General features: G+C 38.0%; 2 protein-coding genes across 3 annotated transcripts in view; both read left to right on the top strand.

The window, feature by feature from the left end:
• rflnb (refilin B) overlaps window positions 1–1327 on the top strand; it is a 2570-nt gene extending 1243 nt beyond the window's left edge. The window contains exon 3 of the mRNA XM_084419083.1: window positions 1–1327. This exon is cut by the window's left edge and continues 92 nt beyond it. Within this exon, the coding sequence (XP_084275209.1) occupies window positions 1–224 (224 nt within the window). The 3' untranslated portion in view covers window positions 225–1327.
• Window positions 1328–2892: 1565 nt separating this feature from the next.
• On the top strand, window positions 2893–7821 carry exo5 (exonuclease 5). 2 transcript variants are annotated; one of them, XM_084419082.1, is made up of 7 exons: window positions 2893–3005; window positions 3087–3180; window positions 3398–3485; window positions 3621–3868; window positions 3968–4072; window positions 4161–4333; window positions 5443–7821. In XM_084419082.1, the coding sequence occupies exons 1-7, from the start codon at window positions 3003–3005 to the stop codon at window positions 5911–5913; spliced, it is 1182 nt and encodes a 393-aa protein (XP_084275208.1). In that variant the 5' UTR covers window positions 2893–3002; the 3' UTR covers window positions 5914–7821. The 2 variants fall into 2 exon arrangements, with proteins under 2 accessions (XP_084275208.1, XP_084275207.1); XM_084419081.1 differs by having other exon boundaries at window positions 2902–3005; window positions 3615–3868.
• The last annotated feature ends 18621 nt before the right edge of the window (window positions 7822–26442 follow it).

The raw sequence follows: 26442 nt of genomic DNA, 5'->3' as shown, positions 1-26442 counted from the left end.
AGACAGTGTTGGCCCTGCCTCAGAGCACCTGGAGACATTACAAGACCCAGCTGGAGTTCCAGCCCCGTCAGCGTGTGCAGCGCTACCAGAGCACCACCATAGTGTACCCCAAACACACCCGGACCTTCTACACCACCCAGCTCAATTATGACGGGCACAAGTTGACCAAGCGCTTCTTCTCTGCGGTTGAGCTGCAGGCTTCTGATTGCAAGGCTGGTCTTTGAAAGACACACTGGCATATGTGCCTGACATTACGCCCATATGTACCAATTATAAACCACCGCCTGCATTCATTGAGTCCCAAGAGGGGGGAAAAAGGAAACTCTGACTGAAATTGTTGCCAGTTGGAAAGGGGTTCCCAAGACAGAAGTGCAGTTAGTGAGTTCAAGGTTGGAGGAGGGAAAGCAAAGTGTTTTTAACCGTAGTTTTAAAGGTTTGGTTAGAAGCAGCATATGAAGGTTTGGATGGTTTTCTCCATCAGTGTTTAGTGGTAGTGGACACCAATGGGTTTAATTGTATGTAGAAATGTGGTTGATTTATTTAATAGTGAGATTAAAGTTTAAGATCTTGTGATATTGGACCATCACTGGTTTGAAAGGTTAGATTTGATGTTGACCATAGAGAAATATGGGATGTACTAGATTGCAAATTGATTTTCCACACCATTAATTGTGTATTAGAATAACAAAATAGTGTATTTTAGGGTTGGGTTACAAAGTTAGAGCTGACACATACCATATGTTTCATGTGATTCACATTTCACTGAGATCTAGAAAGGAAAAATTGATATATTAGGGCCTAAAAAACAAACAAAACAAAACAAAAACAGGGTATTTTAGGGTCTCTTTGCACACGGGTTATATCTGGGCTGAAACATTAAATCCATCAGAAAATCAACTAACCTGCATATTTTTACTACTGTAGCCACACTTAAGTCGTTAACCATATTTTCTTTATGTAAAGGCTAGCTAACTTCCACAGCTTGGCTTGGTTTTAGTAAGTGAAGGAAAAATTACAAGTGGGGTCACATTAGAAATGAGCTCAATCATGCTTGATACTGCAGACTGACGTATATGAAGACTAGCGTTTGAAATAAATTATAATGTAAATAACAGCACTTCAGTTTTTATTCTCTATTTATTTCTTCTTGTTTTAATTCCCTTTTATTCTGTGCACAGTTATTGATTGAGTGAGTGACACAAATGTGCTAGCTTTTAAAATCTGTAGTTGTGCTGTGTACAATTATTTTAATTCTTTTAACTCTGATTCTATTAATGTTTACGTTAAGATGGATATTAAAATGAAATAAATTCATTATTTAAAGTGACATGTTGGTTTTTATTGTAATGTAATGTAATGTGCATTTTACTTAATGTTTGCATCATGCTAGAAAACAAGACCCTACTTCAAATACATAGTAGTGCAACTAGTGATCTTCTCATTTGTTGTACTCGAGAGCCCCCTAGAGGTGAAAGTAAGTATTAGAGGTCAGATGTTAAAGGGATAGTTACCCCAAAAAATGAAAATTTTGTAATTACTTGCTCACGCTCAAATTGACAGTTGATGGCACCCACTGACTTCCATAGTAGGAAATAGTTGACTTCCAAGCTATGCCTTCCATAGTTTCCACTTCCGTGGAAGTCAGTGGGTGCTGTCAACTGTGGTTGCCAACAAAATATCTTCTTTTGTGGTCAAGATAAGAATGAAACTCATACAGGTTTAGAACAACTTGAGGGTGAGTAAATGATGACAAAATGTTCGTTTTTTGGGGGTGAACAATCACTTTAAAAGCATTTTACTCCTAAACAATATGAATGCAGCTATTTTAAAATGTAGGCTATAGCTTTATGTATAAAACATGCATTTCTTTTTTAAGTTTAAATACAAGAACTACAATACTTTACTGGCTGTCAATGGAGGGCAAGCTCTTGATTAAATGTTCTTGAATGTCCAAATAGCGCTTCCTTCTGTTGGCTTTATAAATCTCAATCCTCTCTTCTTCCTCCACAGGGTCGGCCAGCTCTCCCACCCATCTCAGACTCTCGGACTGGCGCTTGGATGTCTTTTTAGGTTGGTTGGGCCTGGCTGTGGATACCATTACATTTTTGTGTCGTTGACTCCCTTTTTTGGCCTTTTTTCTGGTCTTCTGTGAGCATGTATGATCTCCAGGACTGTTCTTCAGCTTTCTCATGGTCTCAGGTGCTGTTTTAGACTTTTGGCTCTGGTCCATAATGTCCACTTAAGTGTTAACTTAATCCTCTTGTGATAACTGTGAAGGTAACAATGTCCAGTGTTATTTTAAAATAATTGATATTTTATTATAGTTTTTAACTCTTACAACTTCATGAGACCTGTGATTTAGTAAAACTAGTGGCTATACCCACCTATCATTAGAATGCGAACGAGATGTTCTGACCTGACATGTAATGATCCACAGTTATGTTTCTTGATAAATTGTTTTCTTTATAACTTTAGTCGTATATTTGGAGTGTCAGTTTGCCATCTTTTGTTTTTATTCAAATAGTGAGAACAACTACAACTGACTACGGGACGTCAAAAACGCCATTCCTAAGTTTCCGTGGCTCACTGTTTACGCTAAATAATACGATACTTTATGGCAATGGCAACCATCCAGTATTTCCTATTGGAAGTGTAAATGCATATGATTTTATAATGGTTTATTTTTCATTTAATATCATGTTTTAAATGCGTAATTTTTAAATATCGTGACGTTACAGGAACTGTTCTTCTTTGCTTACACTAAACAGACTCAAACGTCTGTTTTTATTAGAAGCATTTGGCACTGGTATCCAATCGGATTCGTTTCTAGCGAAACGTTAATAAGTGGGTGTGGCTACATGGAGCAGTAGCCAATCGAATACATTTGTTGATGTTGACGGGGCGGGATGTTCATTTGGCATACTTCCTACTAGTATGTCGTATGCAACTAATCCAAAACTACGCAATATAATGTAAAACATCAATGACAAATATAAGAACTAATGGTGTGTTTATTTTATAGCTGTTCCTGCAATATTGGTGTGAAGATTAGAATGAGCTGAAAATGACTTTATTTTCGTTTTCAGATGGATGCTTCTGGATCACAACAACTGCTCGATGACTGGGATGACATTAGCGACTCAGAATTTCTCAACATCCCTTGCGAGCAACAAAGCATCGGTAAAATATCGTGTAATTTTCAATGTCTATTGGGAGTCCCAAAAGATTGTGTAATTTTGGTAATTTGTTGTGATTGTAATGCGTTTTTTTCTTTCTTTCTGTTCATTTGTTTGTTTAATATCTGTGTTTCTTTCCACGGAAAGAAACATGAGATACAACTTGTGTGTTGTTGTTAGGTTTTATACACGTAAACAGTATTTTCTCTCTGTCTATTTAGATCCCCAGCGTCCTCTCAGTAGAGAAACTGATTGTGAACACTCAGTGGACTTCAGCCTTCCCAGGGTGCCCACTTCATCAGTGTACAAGTAAGTCTTTTGTGTGATGCTTAGAGAAAAAATGTTTCTAGATATTGTGTGCCGACATGCAACCCACGTCATTCTGCAACATGTTGTTTCTTTGCTGTTGTCACATAATAATGCTCTTCTACTTTTCTGCCATAGCAAAGAGGCTTTGGGGCAAGAAGCAGTAAAAACTGATGATGAGAGGGGTTTAAAGAGAAAGAGCCTCCATGAAAACAGCCTGAGCCCAATGCAACGCTTCCTCAAGCGGCATCTGAGTGTGACTCTCCTGTGTGACCAGTCTTGGTGTGAGATAAAGGCCGTCTACGGTCTTTTAAAGCCATATCTCAAAAGAAAAGACCTGCAACGGACTGAGGTGCAAATCGGAGCAAAAATACATTTATCAAGAGGTGATGTAATAAACTGCATTGGCTTTCAATACTTTGTGTATAGTGCAACATAATGTATCATGCATATTCAGTAATTCCATCCATGCCTTTCATCTCCAGAACTGGAGATACAGAACGTTGTCCCTATAGATATCCGGACTAGAGAGGATGCAGAAGCCGTCAAACTTCTCAACATGTTACACATGATTTCACGGTTAGAAGCAGGTGTGTTGACAGTGTAGAAATAATTTGAGGTATTGTTTTGGTACTTAGATGAAGTATAAACATTTAATTCTCAAACGTCTTATTTCAGGGGAGCGTGTGCGAGAGTTCCCTGTGTTTGGTGTGCAGGAAGGTGTTTTTTTCATGGGGGTCATTGATGAACTGATGTATAACCAGAAGGGGGAGCTAGTCCTAAATGAGCTTAAGACACGCAGACACAACTCCATGCCTATTTCTGCACAAGATAAAGTTAACTGCTTACAGGTGAGTTGGAGTTATTTATTACAGGTTAATGATTGCACTGTGCTTTTGTGCACAGCTGCCTTGTTTTCCCTGGACTTCATTGTGTTCCCATATACATTTGGCCATATAGTGAAAGTCAATGATGTGACGCTTATTTGTGACATTTTATTTACAAAAAAACAACAACAACATTATAATGACCTGAATACAAATTGTTCTATTTTCTATAAAGAGCATATTTTTTGTTGTTAAAAAAATTATAAAGTAAAAAATGTCAGGGTGATACAACTGTCCTAATATCATAATAATAATACAAAATTCTCCTGAAAGAATGAAATTCTAGAGATGAAATATTAAGTAGCTTGGTGTCATCTTTTATTATTATTTCTTAGTAGAAAAAAATCGGTTTCATTGTAGTATTATGAATGTATAGTATTGCTTAATATTTTAGCCTTTATTTTTATATTGTCAGTGACTCATTTTTTTTTTTTTTTAAGTTTAATTCGTTTGGTTATGCGATTTTGTATTTTTATTTATTTATTATTTCTATCAGCTTTCATTTATTTTTATTTCAGTTTTAGTATGTAATATTAGTACTTTATCTTAAATGTATTTATTTCAGTTTCTAATTTTCTCCGTTTCTAATTTTCATGTTATACTTTTTCATATTTTATTTTATTTAATTTCATCCTAATTTCAATTACCAAAAATTATATTTAATAGTTTCAGTTTTATTTTCAGTTTACAACACTGATAAAAAATGTGTCTTTTAACAAAACCGTTACAAATATTTGAACAAATTATCTGCTAAATCGAAGTCATGTGCAACCAGCCAAATCACATGGTTTGACTCCCCAAAACTGAATTCATAATTGATGATATTTATAGAAATACTTCTTTTTTTTTTTTTACAATGAAAAATACTTTAAAATTAGGAAAATGGCATAATTTTTTTTCCTCAAAAACATATGAAACCAACATGAATACAAAAAGTGCATTTCTAAAAACTTGGCACAGATTTTTCTTCCCTTTTTCTTTTCTTTATTATGCACACTATAATGCACCATTGACCGTATATATATATATTGGATCTTTGCATCTGTTTTTTAAACTGTCCATCTGTTATTTAGGTGGGCCTATATAAATTGCTATTTGATGGACTGGTGAGAGGGGAAGTGAAGAAAGACCATATTTTAAATCACCTTAAACTGCGTCCAACTCAAGTGCTTGGAGCGGGAGTCCAGGCCCATGCTAAAAGCATTGGGGTTCAGGTGATTACCTTTGAGGAACTGGTTGATGCCCTACTAATAACTGTGTCATGTTCTGATCTTCCATGCATTGACCTGCTTCAGCTTGAATACTATCACCAAGGCTCTAGTGGACCCATTGGGACCCGAGTCGCTCCTTTCAATGAAGCTCAACTACGGGCAGAGCTTCAGGGTTATCTGGCCTACTGGACAGGCCAGAGGGAACCCAAAGGGGTGGACATAGAGGAGGCCTGGAAATGTACATCATGCCTGTATGAACAGACTTGTGATTGGAAAAAGAATAGATTGCAAGTATCTGACCAACAAGCAGCTCATGCTAGCTCTTGCTCATGATTTAGCATTTTACAGTTGATACAATATGTGGCGACTTTTGTCATATTTTTAGCTTTCAAGTTTTATACTTTTATAATTGTCGTATGTGTTCTATTTCAGTTTTTAAATAATGATGTGATGTGAATGTTATTCTGCAACTCTATAATGACTGTGAGTGATGCGTTGTGGATTCATAATGCAATATTTAATCCATAATGCAATTTTTGGATTAGAATGGCTTTAATGGAAGCAAGCTGAAAGCTTTCTTTGTGTACATTAATAATTTTAGCCCACTTAGATGTGCTTTTCAATGAACTTCAATGAACTTTTATGGCTTCAGTCAAGGGAGGCCAATATAATCAATATATAATACATTTAAAGTGAGCAAATTATATATATGGAGCTTCTATTGTTCTGTAATTTTGTTTTGAAACAAAGATGTACATCATTAACCTTAGCCATTATGTATTAATAAGTTATTAATAGCTAAATAATTAATAATGTTAATCCCTAACTAAATGATTTAGCCTATATAATGTTTGTCACTTTCAAAACATCTAATAATGTTTCTATTTTATAATGGAATATGTGCCACTAGATGGTGCTATTTTACCATTAATAATTAGGAAAAAAAAAAGGAAAAAAAAAAAGGTTTAGAATGTTGAGTCATTTCTGTAAGATGATAATATGATAACTATGACATTATCAGTGTGTTTTTGACAGTTATTGCTAATATGAAATCAGTGATGTGATGTGGTGTGCCAAAGACTGGAAATGCCATATTTTGATTAGCAGATCTCTCATAATGTCATAATGACACACTTGTGTTGATACGGAGATGCTTGTTTATTTGGGCATGAAATTTCATCAGCACTGGCACTGACCTCAGCACTGCTTTTCTTCACATGTCGTCATTGAGCGCAGGCCTTGGAGCATGTCCTTGTTATCACTATGACACTGTCAGACTGGCACATCTGGCATTTAAAAGAGGTCACACACTTCCCCAGGGTGCTTTCCATGTGGAACCTAAATCACACACCAACACACAAATACTTAAGTCAGTCTTTAAATTCAATGCACAAATGTTTGAGTTTGTTCCTACCTAGGCTGTTGGTTAAGATCTGTGCCTTTGCATGACGCATACGTTGTTTTAATTGTCTCTGGAGGCTTGTTAATTTTAATAATTAATTGACTCTCTCTTTTCCTTATTGCTGATCTCATGATCAGCACACAACTGACTGCAAATCTTAATAGAGAAGAATCTGCGCTCTAATGTGATAGCAGTAATGATTTTACCCTGCAATGCACCTGCTCATGGCATGCATCAAACAGCCAGAGAGCAGCCGCTATTAGATTGTGTTGGTTGAGGTCTGTTCTAATCTGCTAGTCAACAGGCTAAAAGAGCCATACCCTGTTCTGTGTTTGCTCATGTCTGCATTAAAGCATGCCATCTTCCTTAACGCAGCGGCTATTGGAACCTGCAGTACCGTCTGGTCTGATGAAGTCACTCAGGCGCTAATGACCCCTCATTCAAGGCTCTTTACAGCACTCCCACTCACTCAGTCTCTAGTAAAGTGCTTCAGCACTTCACTTCAGCCTTTGTAAACTCTTGTCACCTGGCAGACAGAGGAGCCGTCCTACTCTAATGTGGCCCATCGGTTCATGCTCTGTTTGTCTTGATCACTGATTTGCACCAAACTCAATTCCTGCCTTCCCTGATCAATAGGACGCCCAACATAGGGTCTCTGAATGATTGCATTAAGGCACAGACAAAAAGAAGTTAAAAGGCTTGGTTTTCCTATCATGTTAGAAAAGGGTTAAATGGTGTGTAAAACTAAGTGCAAACACATGGGGAGATTGAATTGATATTCATGTGAGTGTGCAGTGCATGGGAACTAATGCAGGAATAAATTTGTCAGGACTTTGGAATCATTCGTTTTGCATTGTGATATCTTGCATTGATGAATGTCATCACATTGGTTACATAATTCCCTGTAGGCAAATGATTCCTCTACCATAAGGTGAATCTCACCTATATCACATAGTTCAATATTGTCTAAAATGTAATATATTCTAAGAGAATAATTACATACCATTCAAAAGTTTGGGGTCGGTAAGATTTTTTTTAATGATGTCTCTTATGGGCACCGAGACTGCATTTATTTGATCAAAAATATAGTAAATTGTGTAATATTGTGAAAAATTATTATAATTAAAAATAATTGTTTTATATTTTAAAGTGTCACATGACCCTTCAGAAATCATTCTAATATGCAGAATTGATGCTCAAGTAACAGTTCTTATTGAAAACAGTTGTGGTGTTTAATATTTTTGTAAAAAAACGATGATGCATGTTTTTCAGGATTTTTTTGCAAGTTATTGCACCCTTTCTGAGTAAATGTATTAATTTAAGTAAGCATGACCCAGACTTGTTATTAACTTGATAACTTATTCACCTAAACAAATGCTTAAGGTTGTTTACTTGAGTGTATTCATGATACATCTTCTTAGAAGGAATTGGAAAAATAAGAAACTAAAATAATGCATGATGAATAGACTACAAACTATGCAGAAAATCCATTAAAAGTGTAAGCCTGTGACGCAGATCTCATTACAGAGTGACAGCGGTCTGCTGCCGCAATAATGTAACCGAGCCAGAATTCAGCTCCACCCTGCTCAGTGTGGAGATCCCCACATGGTCAAATGATCCCGGTCTGGAGAAATTGAAACCCACAGGCTTCTTTAAGCTAAAGCAAAACATGAGGAAGTCTTTGGACCCAACCAGCAGCTGTCCACAACCCCAATCTCACTGTCATCATTAGTCAACTGACTAAAACACCTCTGTCTCCATGTCTGACTCTTTAATCCCAGAGATCAGCCATACACTGTGGTTCGACTGGAATCTGCTGCATGTGATTTAAGAATCTGAGCACAAGGGCCTAATAACACTGACGTCATCATTGTGATAATATAATGAAATATGAGTACTGCTGAGGGAGCTGGAGGAAGGGAGAAGAGGGTTTGAGAAAAGCAAGTGTTACAGTATTTCAGTGCAGTTCTCAAACATAGACTCTTGTAAATGTCTTTTTTTTTTTTTTGCAAATATGTGATAACAGATTAGGTTACATCATGGTTTAAATGATAGATATACACTTTATAAAATCCCTTTTAAAAGTTGTAAATAAAACGAAAGTAGTACGTAACGAACGAGATACAAGAAAATACTATTTCAGTCCTACTTCAAATTTTCACATTTAATTGCCGTTTCTTTGTAATTATTTGTGAAATTTACTTGGAATTTCTGAGAATTGTTTCAAAGTAAATCTTACACCAAATTATTTTCAGTGTACTGCTCAAAGTTTTTATAAAAAGGACACTTTTAGTTGTCAAACTTTGTGTCCAGAGTTAATGTGATAAAGTAATGCAACTGGTTAAAAGTAACTTCAACAGTATCCTAAGAATATGTTTGTTTGTTTTTTAGAAAAAAGTCTTGCATATTATATTTTGCTATCTAAAACAATGAATTTGATAAATTTTTAGCTGTGACCAATGTGAAATGTCCAAATAACAAATACGATTTTGGTCACAATTTGGCAGTCTGAGACAAATGTTGACAATATTAAAAGATTCCTCTGATTCTAGGCCAAAATCTGAAGTCTTTGGATCGCTAGTTTGACGTTCGCCGACAGCCGATTAATGTCTGTTGCGATCAAATTTTACTTCAGATGAAATTCTGGCCTTGTCCGAAGATTTGTGGCACAGTACTGCAGTGTGACTTCTCCTTTGACGACCATCAAATAAAAAACCAACAGGAGTGCTGAACCTGATGATGCAATTACTGAGATAACAACAAACCAGGACTTGCTCCACACACATCGTCTTCATTTTTGGATCATTATTGCAGTGATTATTATGTTTCTAGCATTTTATATGTTTAGCAACAGTTCTTCTAACTGATGGAGTGTATAGCTTTTCATTTCTTAAGCCACCATGTTGGAAAACGTGTATCATGGCCATATTCCAGTTTCATCAGGCTCAAATTGTCACAGAATGGTTGGGAGGGAGCATGAAGAATTTTTACATAAATTAGCACCTCTGAGTCCAGACCTTAAATTCATTGAAAGCCTTTGGTGCTGGAGTAGACTTTACAGAGTGCTTGACTCTTGCATTGTCAATAGAAGATCTTGATAAAAAATGTATGCATCTCTTGATGGAACAAAATATTGTGATGTTTTTCCATCAAGAGGTGCATGCATTTTTGGTCAAGATGTTGTATTGACAATTTGAGCCTGATGAATCTTGACATTGTCATCCTGGAATATGGCCGTGGACTGTCTTCCTTAGATGGTTGTTTAAGAAATGAAAAGCTATACACTCATCAATTAGAGTTAGAAGAACTGTTGCCAAACATATAACATGCTAGAAACATAATAATCACTGCAAATGCAAAAATTATCCAATCATAGACTCTTAAGCATTTGCCTATTTAAATCCAAACAAAACTTTTTTTGGGCCGGACAGTGTATAAACTTGCAATTGCAAGTTATAAAGTCAGAATTGTGGGATATAAACTCACAATTCTGAGGGGAAAAAAAGGTCACAATTCACTTTTTTATTTTTTTATTCAGTGGCGGAAAACAAGCTTCCCTCACCGAATGTGCGTGATTAATGATGTAAAACACGACATGGTGTCACCAAAGGTTGCAAGCAACACACGATGAAGATGAAGATCAGGTATACCATCTTTAATAATCAACTCAGAAGGCAATACAAACAAGATGAGCAAAATAAACCAACCGCTATGCAGAAACGTGACCGGACAATGGCTGATACAAACACAGAAACTTCAATAGCAAGGCAAATGAGGGTAATTAATGACACACAGCTGAACTGAAAACTAATCATATCTGTTACCATGACAACTAAAGAGTGGTGGGAAAACTGAACAAAGGAAGACAGGAAACTGGTGAAAACAAACTAAAAGTCCATGATAATGAAACTAAGAATGAGTGTCAGTGACATAACGCCCCTCCCCAGAAGACGCGACCTTGTGCCGTAACCAAAACAGAGACAAACAGGAGATGAGGGAGGGAGGGTGGTGGCTTTGGAGGATGAGGAGTAGGCGAAGGGCTGGTAATAACAGGCAGATAGAATGGCAGAGAACCCACGGAGGAGCAGATGGTGGGAGCATCCAAGGTGGTGACAGGATGAGTGGCCAGATGTTGTAGACCCAGAGCGCAGTTATGACGACAGCCCATGGCGGAGTCGATGGAGGTAGGAGCCAAGGTGTTGACATGGCAGACGACATTTGCGGGACGGCCGACGGAGACAGATGCGATGTTAGGGGATCCCAGGGTGCAGACGGAGAGCTGATGGGCCTGAGTGACACCGTTGGCTCTGAAGACCAAGGCGAGGTGCGACGACAAGCATTCGAGGTGTAACCGGAATATCCGAGGACCGACGCTGAGCCGGTGCGACAGAGGACCCAGGTGTAGCCGGAGGGAGGGCGAAGCCCGCTGGAGCCAAAGGGGTGGAGAGCCGGAGCCCATCGAATGGTTCATAAGTCTGCAGCGCAGACATTGTGATGGCTGACCAAGGTGAAAGCTGGAGGGACGAGGGAGCCTGGTGGAGCCGAAATGCCAAGGATCTCTGGTGGAGCCAAGGGTGGGAGGAGCCAAGGCGGACTGTTTAATAGACTGTCGACGGGGCCGAGGCGGAGCGAAGGGAACAGCCGCCGGAGGTGGAGCCGCAAGGCTTCGCGGTGGAAGAAGAAGGACTGCAGGAAACTAACTGAGGCATGGGCTGAGGGACTGGCAGAGATCTGGAGTGGAGGTGGGAGGTGGGAGAGGGAGGTTGGGTGGGATCAAAGACGATAATTCACTGTCTATACAGGGTGAAAATACAGTCATTATGCTGGGCTTAAACAGCGGTGATGAAAGCACAGATGATGGTAGTACATAAGATTCAGGGTGGGAAGTAGTACCTCCGAGTCCCAGTCTATTAAGCAGTCCTCAGTCTCAAGCTCCACCAAGACTCCCACTGGTACGATGGTTGCCGGCTCACACCCCTGGTCAGACTCCCTTTGGGGCATCAGCTCCGGGGTGATGGTTGGCGCTGTCGTCACAGGCGGCTCACTCGCGGCGGGCAGATGCTATCCGTCTGCGGGGGGCTCAGGCGTCATGTCCGTGGTGCTGGGTGATGGTGGGCTGAGGTCTGGGTCTGGCTGCGAGACTTCTGCGAGGTGTGGCTGGACTAGGCTGCTGTCATCCTCCGCTTCGCCCACTGTGAATGGGGATCCATCTATCCATAGTGCAATAGTGATGTAACTCTCTAGGGTCCAGCAGGTGGCTCGATGGTAGGTGTTCAAAAACTTCAAAGACAGGAAACTGGTGAAAACAAACTAAAAGTCCATGATAATGAAACTTAGAGTGAGTGTCTGTGACACATGGCTTATACCAGGGAACATGCTCGTACAGTCATAAAGGACTATTATAAATCGTGGAGTGTGCTCCCAGCTTAAGAAAAGCTTTTCACCCAGTTTCGCTCATGCACAGAGGGCTCTTGTGGTTTTGAATGCATTCAGGACATTTGATACCAGCCCCTTTGTTTTGCTGTACAGGACATCTTAATTCACTCTTTTACATTTTTGGCAGAGCACAAGGCCCATTATAGTGCATTAGTGCCTTCATGCAAACCCTGTTAAAACTACAGATCTGGTTGCATGCACATTTTGTCCTAATAGAGTAATTGCCCACTAGTGATCCTTTAGTGAAGACACAAATAACTCCAAGTGAAACAAAATAAAGTACACAGGCTCCAGGGGCTGAGATAGGAGAGAATGTGAGTGTAGTTGTGTGTGTTTGTTTCAGCAAGGGAAGTACTGTAGGAGTGAGTGTTTGCATATTAGTGGCACAAGTGTGCTTTTGTGCATGAGGATGCAAGCTTGTATACATGAGAGATTAATTGAGCTGTTCAGAAACGTGCTGGGTTAATGAAATGGCAGTTGACAGTGACTGTGCTACACAGGAAGCTCTGTAACAGGGCTTTATCTCTGTCACACGGCACAGAAAGAAACAGCTTATTATGTAGGTCACAAGTCAATTTGATAACTTATTGTTGGAATAACATGCTTTTCTAAAGAACAGTCAGGACAGAACTGGAATAATAAAGGGGTCCTATTATGCTTTTTTTCTTTGCAAAGTTACAAAGCACAAAGTCCACTCCAAAGGGAGTTACTGTATTCTCCATATCAGTAAGCACTGTATCTGAACTCCCTGAAATGCCTCAATTGCCTCTTGAGTTTTCTTCTGGGAACACACATATCACAATATTCCTCATTTAAATAATTCCTGCCCAATACATACTCATAATCATAGAGACCAGAATTAAACGTAGCATTACTGACAGACTGAGAAGAGAGGTGCTGCAACAATGTAAGACATGTGAAAAATAACCCTAAGCCTATTTTTCACATATTTTATATTGTTGAATCCTTAATATTCAACAATTGTATTGATCTGAGTGAGAACTGACCTGGACGACGACATCATTTTTTGCAGAACTGCTTTATAGAGGAAATTAACTTATTTAATTGTTGATGATCTTTAAAATTTAAAAAAGTTTATGAACAGCCACTCTCATTTAAGATAGAAAAAGTTTATGTTCCTTATTATTGCATTTTTATATTTTAGACCAGTGACTTTTTCAGTAGTGGCAAGGGCAATTTGCCCTTAGGTCAAACACACACACACAACACACACATTTTGCTTATTCATGCAAGATGAGAAAATATGAATTCATTTGCTATTTTTAGCATGCTCATATAGTGAGTCTGCACACTTTGGCCTGGCAGAGGACATTTGGCGATTCAAGCTGAGAACAAATTTAGCAAATCATGTAGAAAAAAGCATATGAAATGAATGTAGTTGAACAAATAGAGCACATTAAAGATGTGTCCTCACAGAATTCATTCATTTAGACAGATCTGTTGATTAGCCGAAGCACTTTAAGGGATAGTTCAAATTTAAATTCTGTTAAAGGGACACCAGGCAAGTCTGAGTGTTTTTTCTCTACGAAGCTCCCCCTAGTGTCTGGTAGTAAATACTTTCAAACACTCTGTCGTAAAACCAACTGTTGTCCCTCCCCCCTCGCCACGAGCAACCCAGCTGATCAGCTGTCAAACCAGCTGAGCAGAGGAACGGCTATTTCAAAACCAGTTATGTCTACCGAGGCAAGTAAAGCAATATTTTATTTCCAACTGATGGCGATTTTATATTTTTTTATTGTGTTGTCATGCATACTAACGTTAGTATTTTTACCTGGAACGAACGATATGAACGAGGCGAACTACTGCTTTCGTGTTTGTTTGTTTTTGTGAGAGTGGGCATGAGCATAAAAATATATATATATCGGAGGTTAATATTTGTCTAAAGTTATATTAGCAAGGTCTATAAGTTCATCTGGTAGAATGACAGTTTACCTTTGCTTGTCTAAGAAAACATCAGAACGTTTTTTCTAGCTCGATCATGATATGTGCAACATGTTTATTGCCTATTATCAGACACGTTGACTTAGTGACATAAAATAAAAGTGCAAGTGACACAAATAAAACCTACAGAGGAACGGCCAAACAACTACAGAAATCAAATGTGTTTGCTAATGACAATGCTAACATCAAAGTTATAGTATCTAGCGTACTAGTAAGCCTGTAACAGACAGCGATCATAATAAAAACCTTTACAGACAATAGCAAACATCCTGAGGTCACAATTACTTTAAATTTAAATATAAAACACAGTTTATTCCAAAGATACTTGCAACAGCAGCCAGGTCAGCATTCGTTTTGCAGGCTTCTGTTTCTCTCAGTTCTCGCCGGTCTGATATTTACTCGAGTCTGACTTCTTGCTCGGTCAGTCTCCCGTTTCCTCTTTCGTTGGTCCTCCGACAAAGAATTCCTAGCTTTCTGCTTCTTTTTTACAGGCTCAGCCATAACTCAATCTATCATTGCCCTTCGCTTATAGCTAGCCGGTGCTTGAATGGGGGCGTGTACGTGTGCAGTGCCGTCAAGCAATTCGTTACATCGCGAGACCTGATATCACGCGATACTTCCTGACGGCGAGGCCACCGACCCGCCGGCCCAAAGTTGCAAGTGAGTTTCTTTCGCTCTCGGGCACCAGGGGGGTGCGAAACCACCACCATTCAACCCGAAATAAGTAATATAACCATTCCACTGACTCCGAAGCTGTTCAGTTAAGGTCAAAAAGTTACCTAGTGTCCCTTTAATTCAATTCTGTGATTTCCAAATTCATTATTCAGTGGAACACAAAAGATGTTTAGCAGAATGTCCACACTGCTTTTAAATACAATGAAAGTCAATGGTGACCAGGAGTTGCCAATCACAAAAAAACATCTTAATAAATAGCCCAAATTACTTGCATGCTATATTCCAAGTCATATATAGCTTTATAATTCTTATGTGTCTTATAACTTCAACTGCAAACATGCCAAGTTTGAATACGTATATATTCACTGCATAAATGAAATTTGAAAGTGAGCACTGTCAATAACAACTTTCTGCCCCGGTTTTAAGTCTAGGCCCAGACTAAAATGCATGTTTGAGCTGTTTTAACTGACATATCTTATATCACTGCCATTGTTTTGTCTCAAGATGCACACCAGTAATGTTTTTTTCCAAGATACATTTTTAAAAGCTACTTAAATTCCCTAACTGAACTAAGGCCTAATCCCGGCTTAATCTAAACCATGTCTGTGAAACCAGTTTGTTTTCCTCACACAAAGCTATATCTTTTTCCAGTGAAGTTCTAGCATCCACAGCTGCCATCTTGGAATTCCTCTGTTTATTTTACATTAAATATCACAGATTTTTTTACAGTGAAGAAATAAAAACCTCCCCAGTCCCCCAAAATGCAGCTATTATTTCAGTTAAACAGTGTTTGTGTTTTAGACACCAGTGTTTCTCAGAACACTAATGTTTCTCAATGAAATACCTTGAACACAAGCATTGGGAGCTGTTGTCATATCGTTTGTTCATTCAACTTGCGTGTCAACAGCCAGACCTATATGTGGTTTTATAGTGCATTAGGAGCCGCTTCCTTTCCATTATGACAGCATGAGTTACTGCCAGCAGCACTCATGCAATTACTGCCATGATCGAATGTACTGTCCTCTTGCCACATAGTGCCCCACTGAGTGGAACAAAACAAGCTATCGAGTTATCATCTGTCTAGCAGAAGGGTCCTGTAACACTAATTACACATAATGTTCTTTTCGGTTGTGATTAAAACTATCAGCGGCTTGTTTTTCTCTATATCACATGTAAAGTAGTATGTTTCTGTGACGACTCAGCCTTTGTCCGTCACTTTGTCCCAGCAGTGGGGGGTTTAGAGCTTGCTATTTGTTCCCAGAACAGGAATATACAGGAAAAGCAGATGGTGTTCTGTGCTAATGAGTCCTAACACAATTCACCTGTTAGTATCGGAGTGGTGATTGGTGGGACCGTGGTGAGAAGGTATTAGCCGCCTGGTTAGAGTTCTTTAACACTTATGATGTCATACACTCATCCTATTTTAAATTTAGAGTACGCCATGCAAAGTTTCCTATAACATCTCTCACCGGAAGGCTCTGGGTTTATGTGCGAGCCATACAAAATGAAAGGGAGAGTCTTACCATCTCAGTCTGAGATGAGCAGATTGCAAGGACAAAGGGAATTGTGTCCGGGAGGTTAGAGTTACAGTGAGAGCGCGATGTACTGTACTGACAATCTTAAGGACGACCTACTACACATAAGGCAGTGGTGTTATAGAGCGGCGTGTACACAGGGGACGTGCTCACGGGGATATTTTTAGAAATCCTCCTCACCGTCAGATGAGGGGAGAGAAGCTTTCAAGTGACGTTGATTGCTCCGTTTAAAAGGCCAGGGAGATGGATGTAGAGATTCGTTTTCTAGGAGGCCCCAGTGCCCTTTAGCATGAGTTCAGCAGTTTCCTTCTTAAGACGGGAAAGCAGAATGTTAAACTGAGGTTGAAAAGCGTTTGATTTTTTTTAGTAAAGGCTGACATGATTCATATTGTGTTTGAATAATCTGTTGAAATTATTAAATGCAACACACTATATACATTCAGAAGTTTGGGGTTGGTTGGACTTTAAAGAAGTCTTTTAGGCTCACCAAGGCTGCATTTGAATATAAATACAGTAAAAATTATTCATATTATGAAATATAATATTACAATTTAAAATAATCTTTTTATTTTAATATATTTTTCAATTTGAATTATTCCAGTTTTCAGTGTCAAATTATCCTTCAGAAATCATTCTTAAATGCTAAAACGGTGTTTAAGAAACATGTCTTATTATTAAAGTAACAACATGTAGTTTTTCAACCTTCATAATATATTTCCAAGACCCTTGTGATGGTACATCGACTTACAATAGGTTGAATGAGACGTCTGCCAGAGCCTGACGGGGTCTGTATCGCTTTTACTGGCACTATGTAACTTCGGGGTGCGGGTAGTAACCAGAGCTCAAAAAGAACTACAAAATTCGACTGCTTTACGGCATACGTCACTTCGCCCACCACTTCCTCAAATTCGGCCGTGACAGGCCAACCAGTGCGTTTGTTTTCGTGCGTCTGTTTTCGTCATGGCTGAAGCAGCAGTGAAACGTAAGAAGTCCAAGGTTTTGTCGGAGTAGAGTCGGAAGAGGAAAAGGGAGAGTGATAAACTGAAAGGCAGGACGAGGATCAATATTGGTCGAGCGTTTGCTCGCTGGCGTGAGCTTATCGTCAGACCGATGCTGACTTGGCCGTCATGCTGTTGAACTAGTAAGTAAATTGCTTGCATACTATCTTTAGTTTTTCTAATCTGTTGTCTGCCTGGCTACGTTACGGAAACTATCTGGTCCTCCATTTATCTTCATGAATCAGCTAACGTTAGTAGATGAGCGAATTATCAATCTGGTAGCTAGTAAACACTAGCATGCTAGTTTTAGATGGTTAGGATGCTATCGCTATCATTCTCGTTCAGATTTGAGCATTGCAATCGACATGCAAATCGCAAATGTTTGAGTTAAAATGTTTAGTCTACTAAACATGTATAAATTATGAAAGGAGGAAGATTAATAATATTATCATTGCCCATATGAAAAAAACCTGCATGCTTCATATACAGTAACAGCCCGTGCTCATCCCAAGTCGTCATATACTGACGCTTTCAAAATTTCTTCAATATCTGACGCACAAAGCCAATATTATGAAGCTGCAGACTCGGAGCCTGCATCTACAGTCCCGCACCCAGAGTCCCGCATTCTCAGACCCCTCGTTTTTAGAGACAGCGCCTCCTGCTGTTCCGAAGATCGTATAACACCCTTATCCAAATGCCATTGAAAACAATAGGATGCATATACGGTCTCGTTTTATTTAAAGTTATCCAAATAAATATTTGCGTTCCCTGCTTAATGCATGTGCCAAAAAAACTCATTGTGTTCTCTGACTAACAAATTACCCAGTAGTTATTTTTTGAGCGTGGGTGTAATTGAAATAAAATTACTGATGGAAGGGATACAAATTTAAAAATTTTCTTTCAGTTCAACCTATAATGGTCTAATTAACATTATACCATGCTAACATTACAAAACCTGTTTTTTGATATTTTGAATGCAAAGCAAAACTCAAATAAGAATAGACAAAACACCGATAATAAACAATTATGTACTTTATTTAACGATCACCTAAACATCATCTTGCTGTAAACAGGACAAAGCAAAGAAAAAAGGAAGAAAGAATTGTGTTAGTGACTTTACTTTTCGTCTTCAATTGCATTAAAAAAAAACTCCTCATTTATAAGTCGCTTTGGATAAAAGCGTCTGCTAAATGAATAAATGTAAAATGTAATGTAAATGCATAAGGTAAAATAATTACTTTCTGGTAATTCCTTCTTTTTTCCTTCTTTTTGCAATCGCTCTGTCAAATTCCTCGACTTCACTAAAATAAAAGATGAATGCCATTGTCAAAAATATTGTGTAATAATAAATAAAAAAAAAATGTGCAAATGCAAATTACAAGCATACCTAGGGAGAAAAGATCCAGACCGGTAATTAAAAAAAGGTCAAAAGGTAAATCTGATTAAATAATTAATGATGACATTCTTTGATATTAACACACTTAATGTATTTAATTGGTCTACTTTAATGTCAACTAATTTTAATCAAATTTTTACAATGGCTTGTCTACAAAAAGTCCAAGGTTAAAGGCTACATTAGCTATCAAAATATTTTCGGGGAAAAAAGGCGAAAAAACATACATTAACGGCTCAAATTTTGTTACAAACTTGTCTTTACAAATATTAAACTATTCATATGTTGGTGTATCGATGAGCTATAAAGTAGTTTGATTAAAAAAGAAATCGAATTAGTTTGATTCGCTAAATAAAATTGACGATACTCACGTTTCGGCTTAAGTTCTTCAAATGTTTAACCGATCCAATTTGATAGGAGGCGCTGTCTTGAAAAACGAGGGGTCTGAGAATGCGGGACTCTGGGTGCGGGACTGTAGATGCAGGCTCCGAGTCTGCAGCTTCATACTACTCCACAAAGCACCCTTTAGCGTCCATATGAGACGCATAACCCTACCACAGACCTAAACCTACCCATAACCGAAGCGTCTCATATTGACGCTAAGGGTGCTTTGTGCGTCGGATATTGAAGAATGTTTGAAAGTGACGATTTGGGGATGAGAATGCGTTGACAGTAACCGTAAATCATTTTACGACAGCGGTAATGGACAATTCCGCTTCCAACCTGTAGGGCGACCGCAGAGGAAAAGTTCCATGTTGTTGCTTTAATATCACAATTGAAAACTAGTGCTGCTTATAATTTTTGTTGAAACCATGGTCATTTTTTTGAGGGCATCTTTGTTGAGTAGAAAAGGCAAAGAACAGTACTTATTTGAGTCACAGTCACTCTCTTTTGGTCAATTTAATGCATCCTTGCTGAATAAAAGTATTAATTTCTTCTTCTTTTTTATTCTTACTGACCCCAAACTTTTGAACAGTTGTGTATATTTAAGCAATATCTCATCTTAGACACAATGTTGCCAGTTACATTATTTTTGCTTCACCAACAAAAATTCCACACAAAGCAACAACATTATTAACCGCCACACGTCTCTGAACAGCACACAACAGTGGAATATATATTTCCTCATGCGAGAATCAGTGTTTTTAAAAGAACAAATATTCACTTTTAAAGGCTCATTGCGTTCCTAAATGAATCAGTATTTTAAATGAACAGTTTGAATAGCCTAAGCGATTCAGTGACAGTCAAAAATCTCTGCCATTACATATGATATTAAGATTTGTTTTATGTATTGTATGTTGAATATAAGTGTATTTTTCACTTGTTTATACTAAAAACAGTAATTAAAATGAAGTAAAAAAAAAATAAAAATGCCAGTGCAGTAAAACAACATTCACTTGTCACACTTGATCATGTTTGCCTGATGTGTGAGTGTTGGGGTAGAAGAGCAAGGGAAAGCCTTATCATCACGTGTGTCCTGTGGGACTGTGTTTCTCTTGGCTTGTCACCAGATAGCAGCATGTGACTCTTCAGGGACAGACTGTCTCAGTTACACGGGAAAGTCAAATAAAGCACGAAAAGCACAAAAAGTCAAATCCCACAGAAAGTATTTTGAAAACAAACTAATCACTTCATGACAGCATAGTATGCATTGAAGAAGAAATGATGTGAAAGGCAAATGCGACTCAGTTCGAAATCAACCGCGAGAGCCATTTCATTCCCTTCATTTGTGCGTCACTGAGTCAGGAGGTGTTGAGTTGAGAGTGCGCTGTGGACATATACGTGAGTGCATGACTGCACCAAGAAATAATTTAGGAAAAGCACTCAGATGGGTAGCAGACAGCTGACATGTTCACTGGCACGTTCAGATGTGTGAGATAAACGAATGGGAATTTTTTTTTCTGTTGTTTGTGGTTATGATTTGATCTCGCTCATTGTGTTGTGAAAAGAATGGGGAGAGGATGTGTTATTCATTTTGTCACCCTGACTGCAGCACTGGATACTGAATCATCCCTTTAAGCCAACGCTTTTATGCTTTCTTTCTTTTTGTTCTTTTTTTGTTGCTTTGATTTGCTGAAGTTTCAGTGCCTGTGTGATATTTGCACCACTGTAATAGAGAGAGAGACTGTGAGCAGGGATTTTTTTTTTTTTTTTTTTGCTGAGAACAGCTGACCCAAAGGACTTGATAACACAATTCAGCTCACATTGAGGTTTTTGATCCTGCATATGCATTTGCAAAATGTAACAAATGACTGTCCAAGCTTCTCCTTTCCATACAACATAAATGCATGGTTATTTAGAAAGTATTAAAAAGACTTATGCACTGGGTTCCAAGTCTTTTGAAGTCATATGATGTGAGTAAAAAGAATGAATTGGACTACAAAGGTGGTATGGACTACAACAATGGCACACCAACACCAATGACCGCAAACACAATTGATTAGTATGTGTCTTGTGATTAAACACCATGATGTCACGCATACATCATTGACACCTCATTTGATTTGAGAACTATGTGGAGGGGACGGCTTTAATTTCAGCCTGTTTCGCAAAAATGTCATTTGAATTAAGACTTGGAATATAATGCATGGGTCGTGTGGGTCACTTTCATATTTTATATTTTAATATTTTATATTTGTCGTTTTGGAGCTTGGCATTATTACTTTGTTTGATTTAATTTTACTTTTGACTCCACTACATTCCAGAAAAAGATATTATTTTGAATTGCATAACATAGCATTAATAATTTAAATAAATTGAATAAATATTTTCATATTTTATAATTTCAAATTAATAGTAGGCTACCTTAATAAAAAATAAATAAAATAAATAAAAAACTTTTTCTTTAAAAAAAGTTTTTTTCTAGTTATATATATATATAAACTAGATGATATACATTTCTATTAAAATGCTTTTTATTTTATAGCATTTTTATAGTAATTCTAGTTGTACTGTAAATATATACACATAAATTATTGTTTCTTTTACTTTTTAAAAAGGTAAATTATTAAATTCTGCCTATATGTTACAGAGAAGAAATAATTAAAATATTGGGCCAAATATTGCTTAAACACTACACTCTAAAAAATGCGGGGTTGTTTTAACCCAATGTTGGGTCAAATATGGACTAACCCAACGTTGGGTTAAAAAATGCAGTTTAAAAATGGACAAATTGCATTTTGGACAAAATCAAAAATGGACAAAAATGCAATAAAAAAATGGACAAATTGCATTGGTTACATTAAAAATGTAACCCAACGGCTGGGTTTGTCCATTTTTAAATTGCATTTTTAACCCAACGTTGGGTTAGTCCATATTTGACCCAGCATTGGGTTAAAACAACCCAGCATTTTTCAGAGTGTATTTCCACTTTGACCTTCCACTACAGACCTAATGTAACCAGATCGACTCTGATAAATTCAGAAGAAGCATGGAGGTCATGAAGAATGAAGCCTTGTTTAAAGAGGAGAGTTTCCACAAGCCAGCTGGATGGCGGTATTTATTTGAGATTATGAAGTTATGGACACAGACGCACACACAATCAGTCACAGCTCATTTCAGCTCCCTTTATCAGTCTGCGCACATTTTGTAACTGATGTTGAAGCGCAGACTGATTTGTTCTAGTTTCCACAGAGAAATAGATCTCTTGGCACAACCGAATTTGTGAGATTTTTTACTAACCCCTTAGTTTCCAAAACACACTCTGAGGCAGTGAAAAGAGAAGCAGTGGTTGAGTTTAAATTCTCTTGTGTTATGTCACATTTAATTGGCTCTCGGTGCACTTTGTTTGAATCTTTTCTGCTTTTATGAAAGAGTCTGGGGTTGATCTGAGCTATCCCACAATGCATTCACAAAGAGACTTTAAAGTAGGATCAAAGTGAGAGTGAATTTTGCTTTCGGTTGCACATGGGTTTTGGGTTGCTCGTGTGCTACAGTTGAGACAAACAACCATCAAGCAGCACTTCATGATTCTGCTTTGGTGAAATGCAATCCACTACAACACTGCAGGGAATGGATGGTTTGCTGGAACATGTACTTCAGGATGACACCAGGCCCAGTGATTTGGCAGAGAGTTGCCTATAGGTAGAGTAACTTTTGACAAATTGTCTCTTTAAAGATTCTTTAGATCATGATGTGGGTCTGTGTATATACAGTGCTCAAGTTACCTTTATATTTGAGAGTTTTAATCAAAAAAGTTTTTGTTTTTAGTGCATATCAATAGAGGCGACCTTCTGTCTCTCACTTCTGTATCTCGGTCTTTTGTGTCTTTTGGTTCACTTGGCCAGAATCGTACAACAAACAGTACCCTTTTCAGCCCATTCATTCAGTGTGTACTTGCCCACAGAGTCGTGTTCTGTTTAACACACATTCACAGCACACAAAGACCACTGACAGGAAGTACAGCTACGTTTTTCAAAGATGAACCATAGCAACAAAAGCAAAGAAGGTTTTGTTTTGTGATGGATGATTGTGAGGTTTACGTGATCCATCGATCTTTTTCTTGAAGCTCTTTCCCACATTCCCAGTGAGGGGGTGAGGGTCTCCGGAGGAGAGCAGCTGTAATGAGACCTGATCTGTGGCTTGCTGCTCCATGGCTCATCAGACGCATTCATCACTCTGGTGTGTATTAATCTTCTCTTCATGAACAGAGACTCAGAAAGAGAGAGAGAGAACCAGAATGAGTACGTCATGAGACTTGAATGCTGCCATATCGTCATAACACATTTTCACACATTTCCCAATAAAAATGACTTTTATGCATGACAGGCTAAAGAAATAACACTTTTAACCACCAATGATGGACACTAACAAAATCTGTATTTTGGGATTTAATTTAATCTTATATTACAAGATTATAATCGATTTCGAATTATCTTGAAGTGAATGAGTACAGTAACATAAGATAATATATATTTTTAATTATTAATTATTTTTAATTATTAAATATAAGATATATTATTAGATATACACTTAATAAATTATTAAATATATTAAATGAAATGTGTATTCAATTTGCAATTAATAATAATAAAATCATTATATTTAATATAAATTATTTTATTATTTTACATAATATATTTTTACTGCAGTTATTCACTTTTCACCACTTTTTCAAGTTAAATTAAATTAAATTAACACATCCTCCTACCCATACAATATCAGCTTTTAAGATCTTCATTTTCCATAAAGAAAACAGAGGTTTTAATGATGTGATTTGCAGTCGATAGACATTCACTTGAGTTGCAAAAAAATAAAGAAGTATTGTCCTAGTTGATTAGTACTTTGACTTTTCATACTTAAGTTAATTTAAAGGGTTAGTTCACCCAAAAATGAAAATTCTGTCAGTAATTACTCACCCTCATGTTGTTCCAACCCCGTAAGACCTTCGTTCATCTTCGGAACACAAATTAAGATATTTTTGATGAAATCTGAGAGTTGTCTAACTCCTCCATAGGCTTCTAAGGAACCGAAACTTGCTGGCCCAGAAAATGTATTAAAGACATCGTTAATATAGTCCAAGTGACTCCAGTGGCTCAATCTTAAGTTTATAAAGCGACGAGAATACTTTTTGTGCGCAAAAACAAACAAAAATAACGACTTTATTCCACTTTTCATTTCCTTCTCTCTGGGCCTCGGGTCTTTTTGCGTAGTGTTTAAGCGTAGCGCGTCTGTGTTGCACGTCACCACGTAGGCTCACTATTGGCCGACGCTGGTCATGTGTGATACGTGGTGACGTGCAACACAGACGCGCTGCGCTTAAACACTACGCAAAAAGACTCGAGGCCCAGAGAGAAGGAAATGAAAAGTGGAATAAAGTCGTTATTTTTGTTTGTTTTTGCGCACAAAAAGTATTCTCGTCGCTTTATAAACTTAAGATTGAGCCACTGGAGTCACTTGGACTATATTAACGATGTCTTAAATACATTTTTTGGGCCAGCAAGTTTCGATTCCTAAGAAGCCATATGGAGGAGTTAGACAACTTTAAGATTTAATGAAAAATATCTTAATTTGTGTTCCGAAGATGAACGAAGGTCTTACGGGGTTGGAACAACATGAGGGTGAGTAATTACTGACAGAATTTTCATTTTTGGGTGAACTAACCCTTTAATGTAAGTATATGTACTTTTACTCAACTTGAATATGAAAAGAGTACTTAACTTTTAACACTTAAATAAACACAAGTACAGGATTACTTCGTCCACCACTGCTAATCACTCACTTTACAGTCTGACACCAGACTGCATGACAGCTGACATTTTGTGACTCTTTAAATCCCCCATGAATAGCATGCGAAAACATCCGCTCTGCTTTTTGCTGTTGCTCAATGTCTTCGGTTTCCACAGAGATCTGAACCACAGTACCTTTACAAAGCAGCCTCCTGCAGTACCTCAGCTAGGATTGCTAGAGGTACAGGGTAAGACAGCTACAGATAACATATCACCAATACACTCTCAGAAAAAAAGGTACAAAAGCTGTCACTGTGGCGGAAACCTTTTCAAAAGGTACACCTTTGAACCTAAAGAGTGCATTTAAGTCCCTCAAAGGTACATATTGGTACCAAACGTGTACATATTAGTACCTAAATGGTACATATTAGAACCCTTTTGAAGGGTACTGTCCCAGTGACAGCTTTTGTACCTTTTTTTCTGAGAGTGTATAGGAACTTATTTAGAACCTGTACACCACATGATATTTACACAAGAAAACACATGAATCTCCATTTAATCCTGCTTTTTTTTTTTATGTCTGCTTATTGAAGCTCAGGAAACATGTACAGAAGCTCATGGTCATTATCTGTCACAAGTGAGAATATCCGTGCAGTTGGAGGAATGAATGATGCTGAGGCCTGCAAAAATATCCTGTCATTTACTTTGATCTGTATCTGAGTACTCCATTAATGAGTAACCACTGTAAAAACGAACGCGCGGCAACTTTACTTTGAACAAGTTCACATTCTTGACATCGCACCCACCCAATGAGATTACAGAGGAGCGGACCAAAAAAGCTCTCGAAACTTCAGTGCACCTGTCTGAATATGGCTGGTCCTTTGAAACAGGAAGTGTATGAGGAAGAGCACCAAGTAGGATGTGGTCAAGCGTTAAAATGCCTCACACGCCACAGTGAGATGCTCAAATTTACCTTCACCCAAAGCCGGTTAACACTGCAACATGTCTGCAAACCCACCGCAGCAAAGAGGGCCTGTCCCTGCATGCTCTACAGCGCTGCCATAACCAGACCTTTGCTCTTACAGACAGTTTAAAGAGATCTGGCAGCACTGCAGCATTCTAAACATTTCTGCAACCTTCACTCAGAGCAAGGCCTACAGAGCAGTGGGTCAGAATGAGTGCTTCTGCTTATCAACTGGAGATGTTTATGCACATTCCTCTAAAGCAGCAGTGTGCGTCTGATGGTTGACGTCACAGTGTCTGTGATCAGATGGGTTTAGAGTATGAGCAACCA

Source organism: Rutilus rutilus (assembly GCF_951802725.1).
Source record: "Rutilus rutilus genome assembly, chromosome: 9".
Taxonomy (NCBI): domain Eukaryota; kingdom Metazoa; phylum Chordata; class Actinopteri; order Cypriniformes; family Leuciscidae; genus Rutilus; species Rutilus rutilus.
This window is presented reverse-complemented; position numbering and strand designations above follow the sequence as displayed.

Excerpts from the sequence above, each read along its gene's own strand:
- exo5 (XM_084419081.1), top strand. Across the intron at positions 3,181-3,397 it reads TTGCGAGCAACAAAGCATCG|ATCCCCAGCGTCCTCTCAGT; the intron begins GTAAAATATCGT and ends CTGTCTATTTAG. Across the intron at positions 4,334-5,442 it reads ATAAAGTTAACTGCTTACAG|GTGGGCCTATATAAATTGCT; the intron begins GTGAGTTGGAGT and ends TCTGTTATTTAG.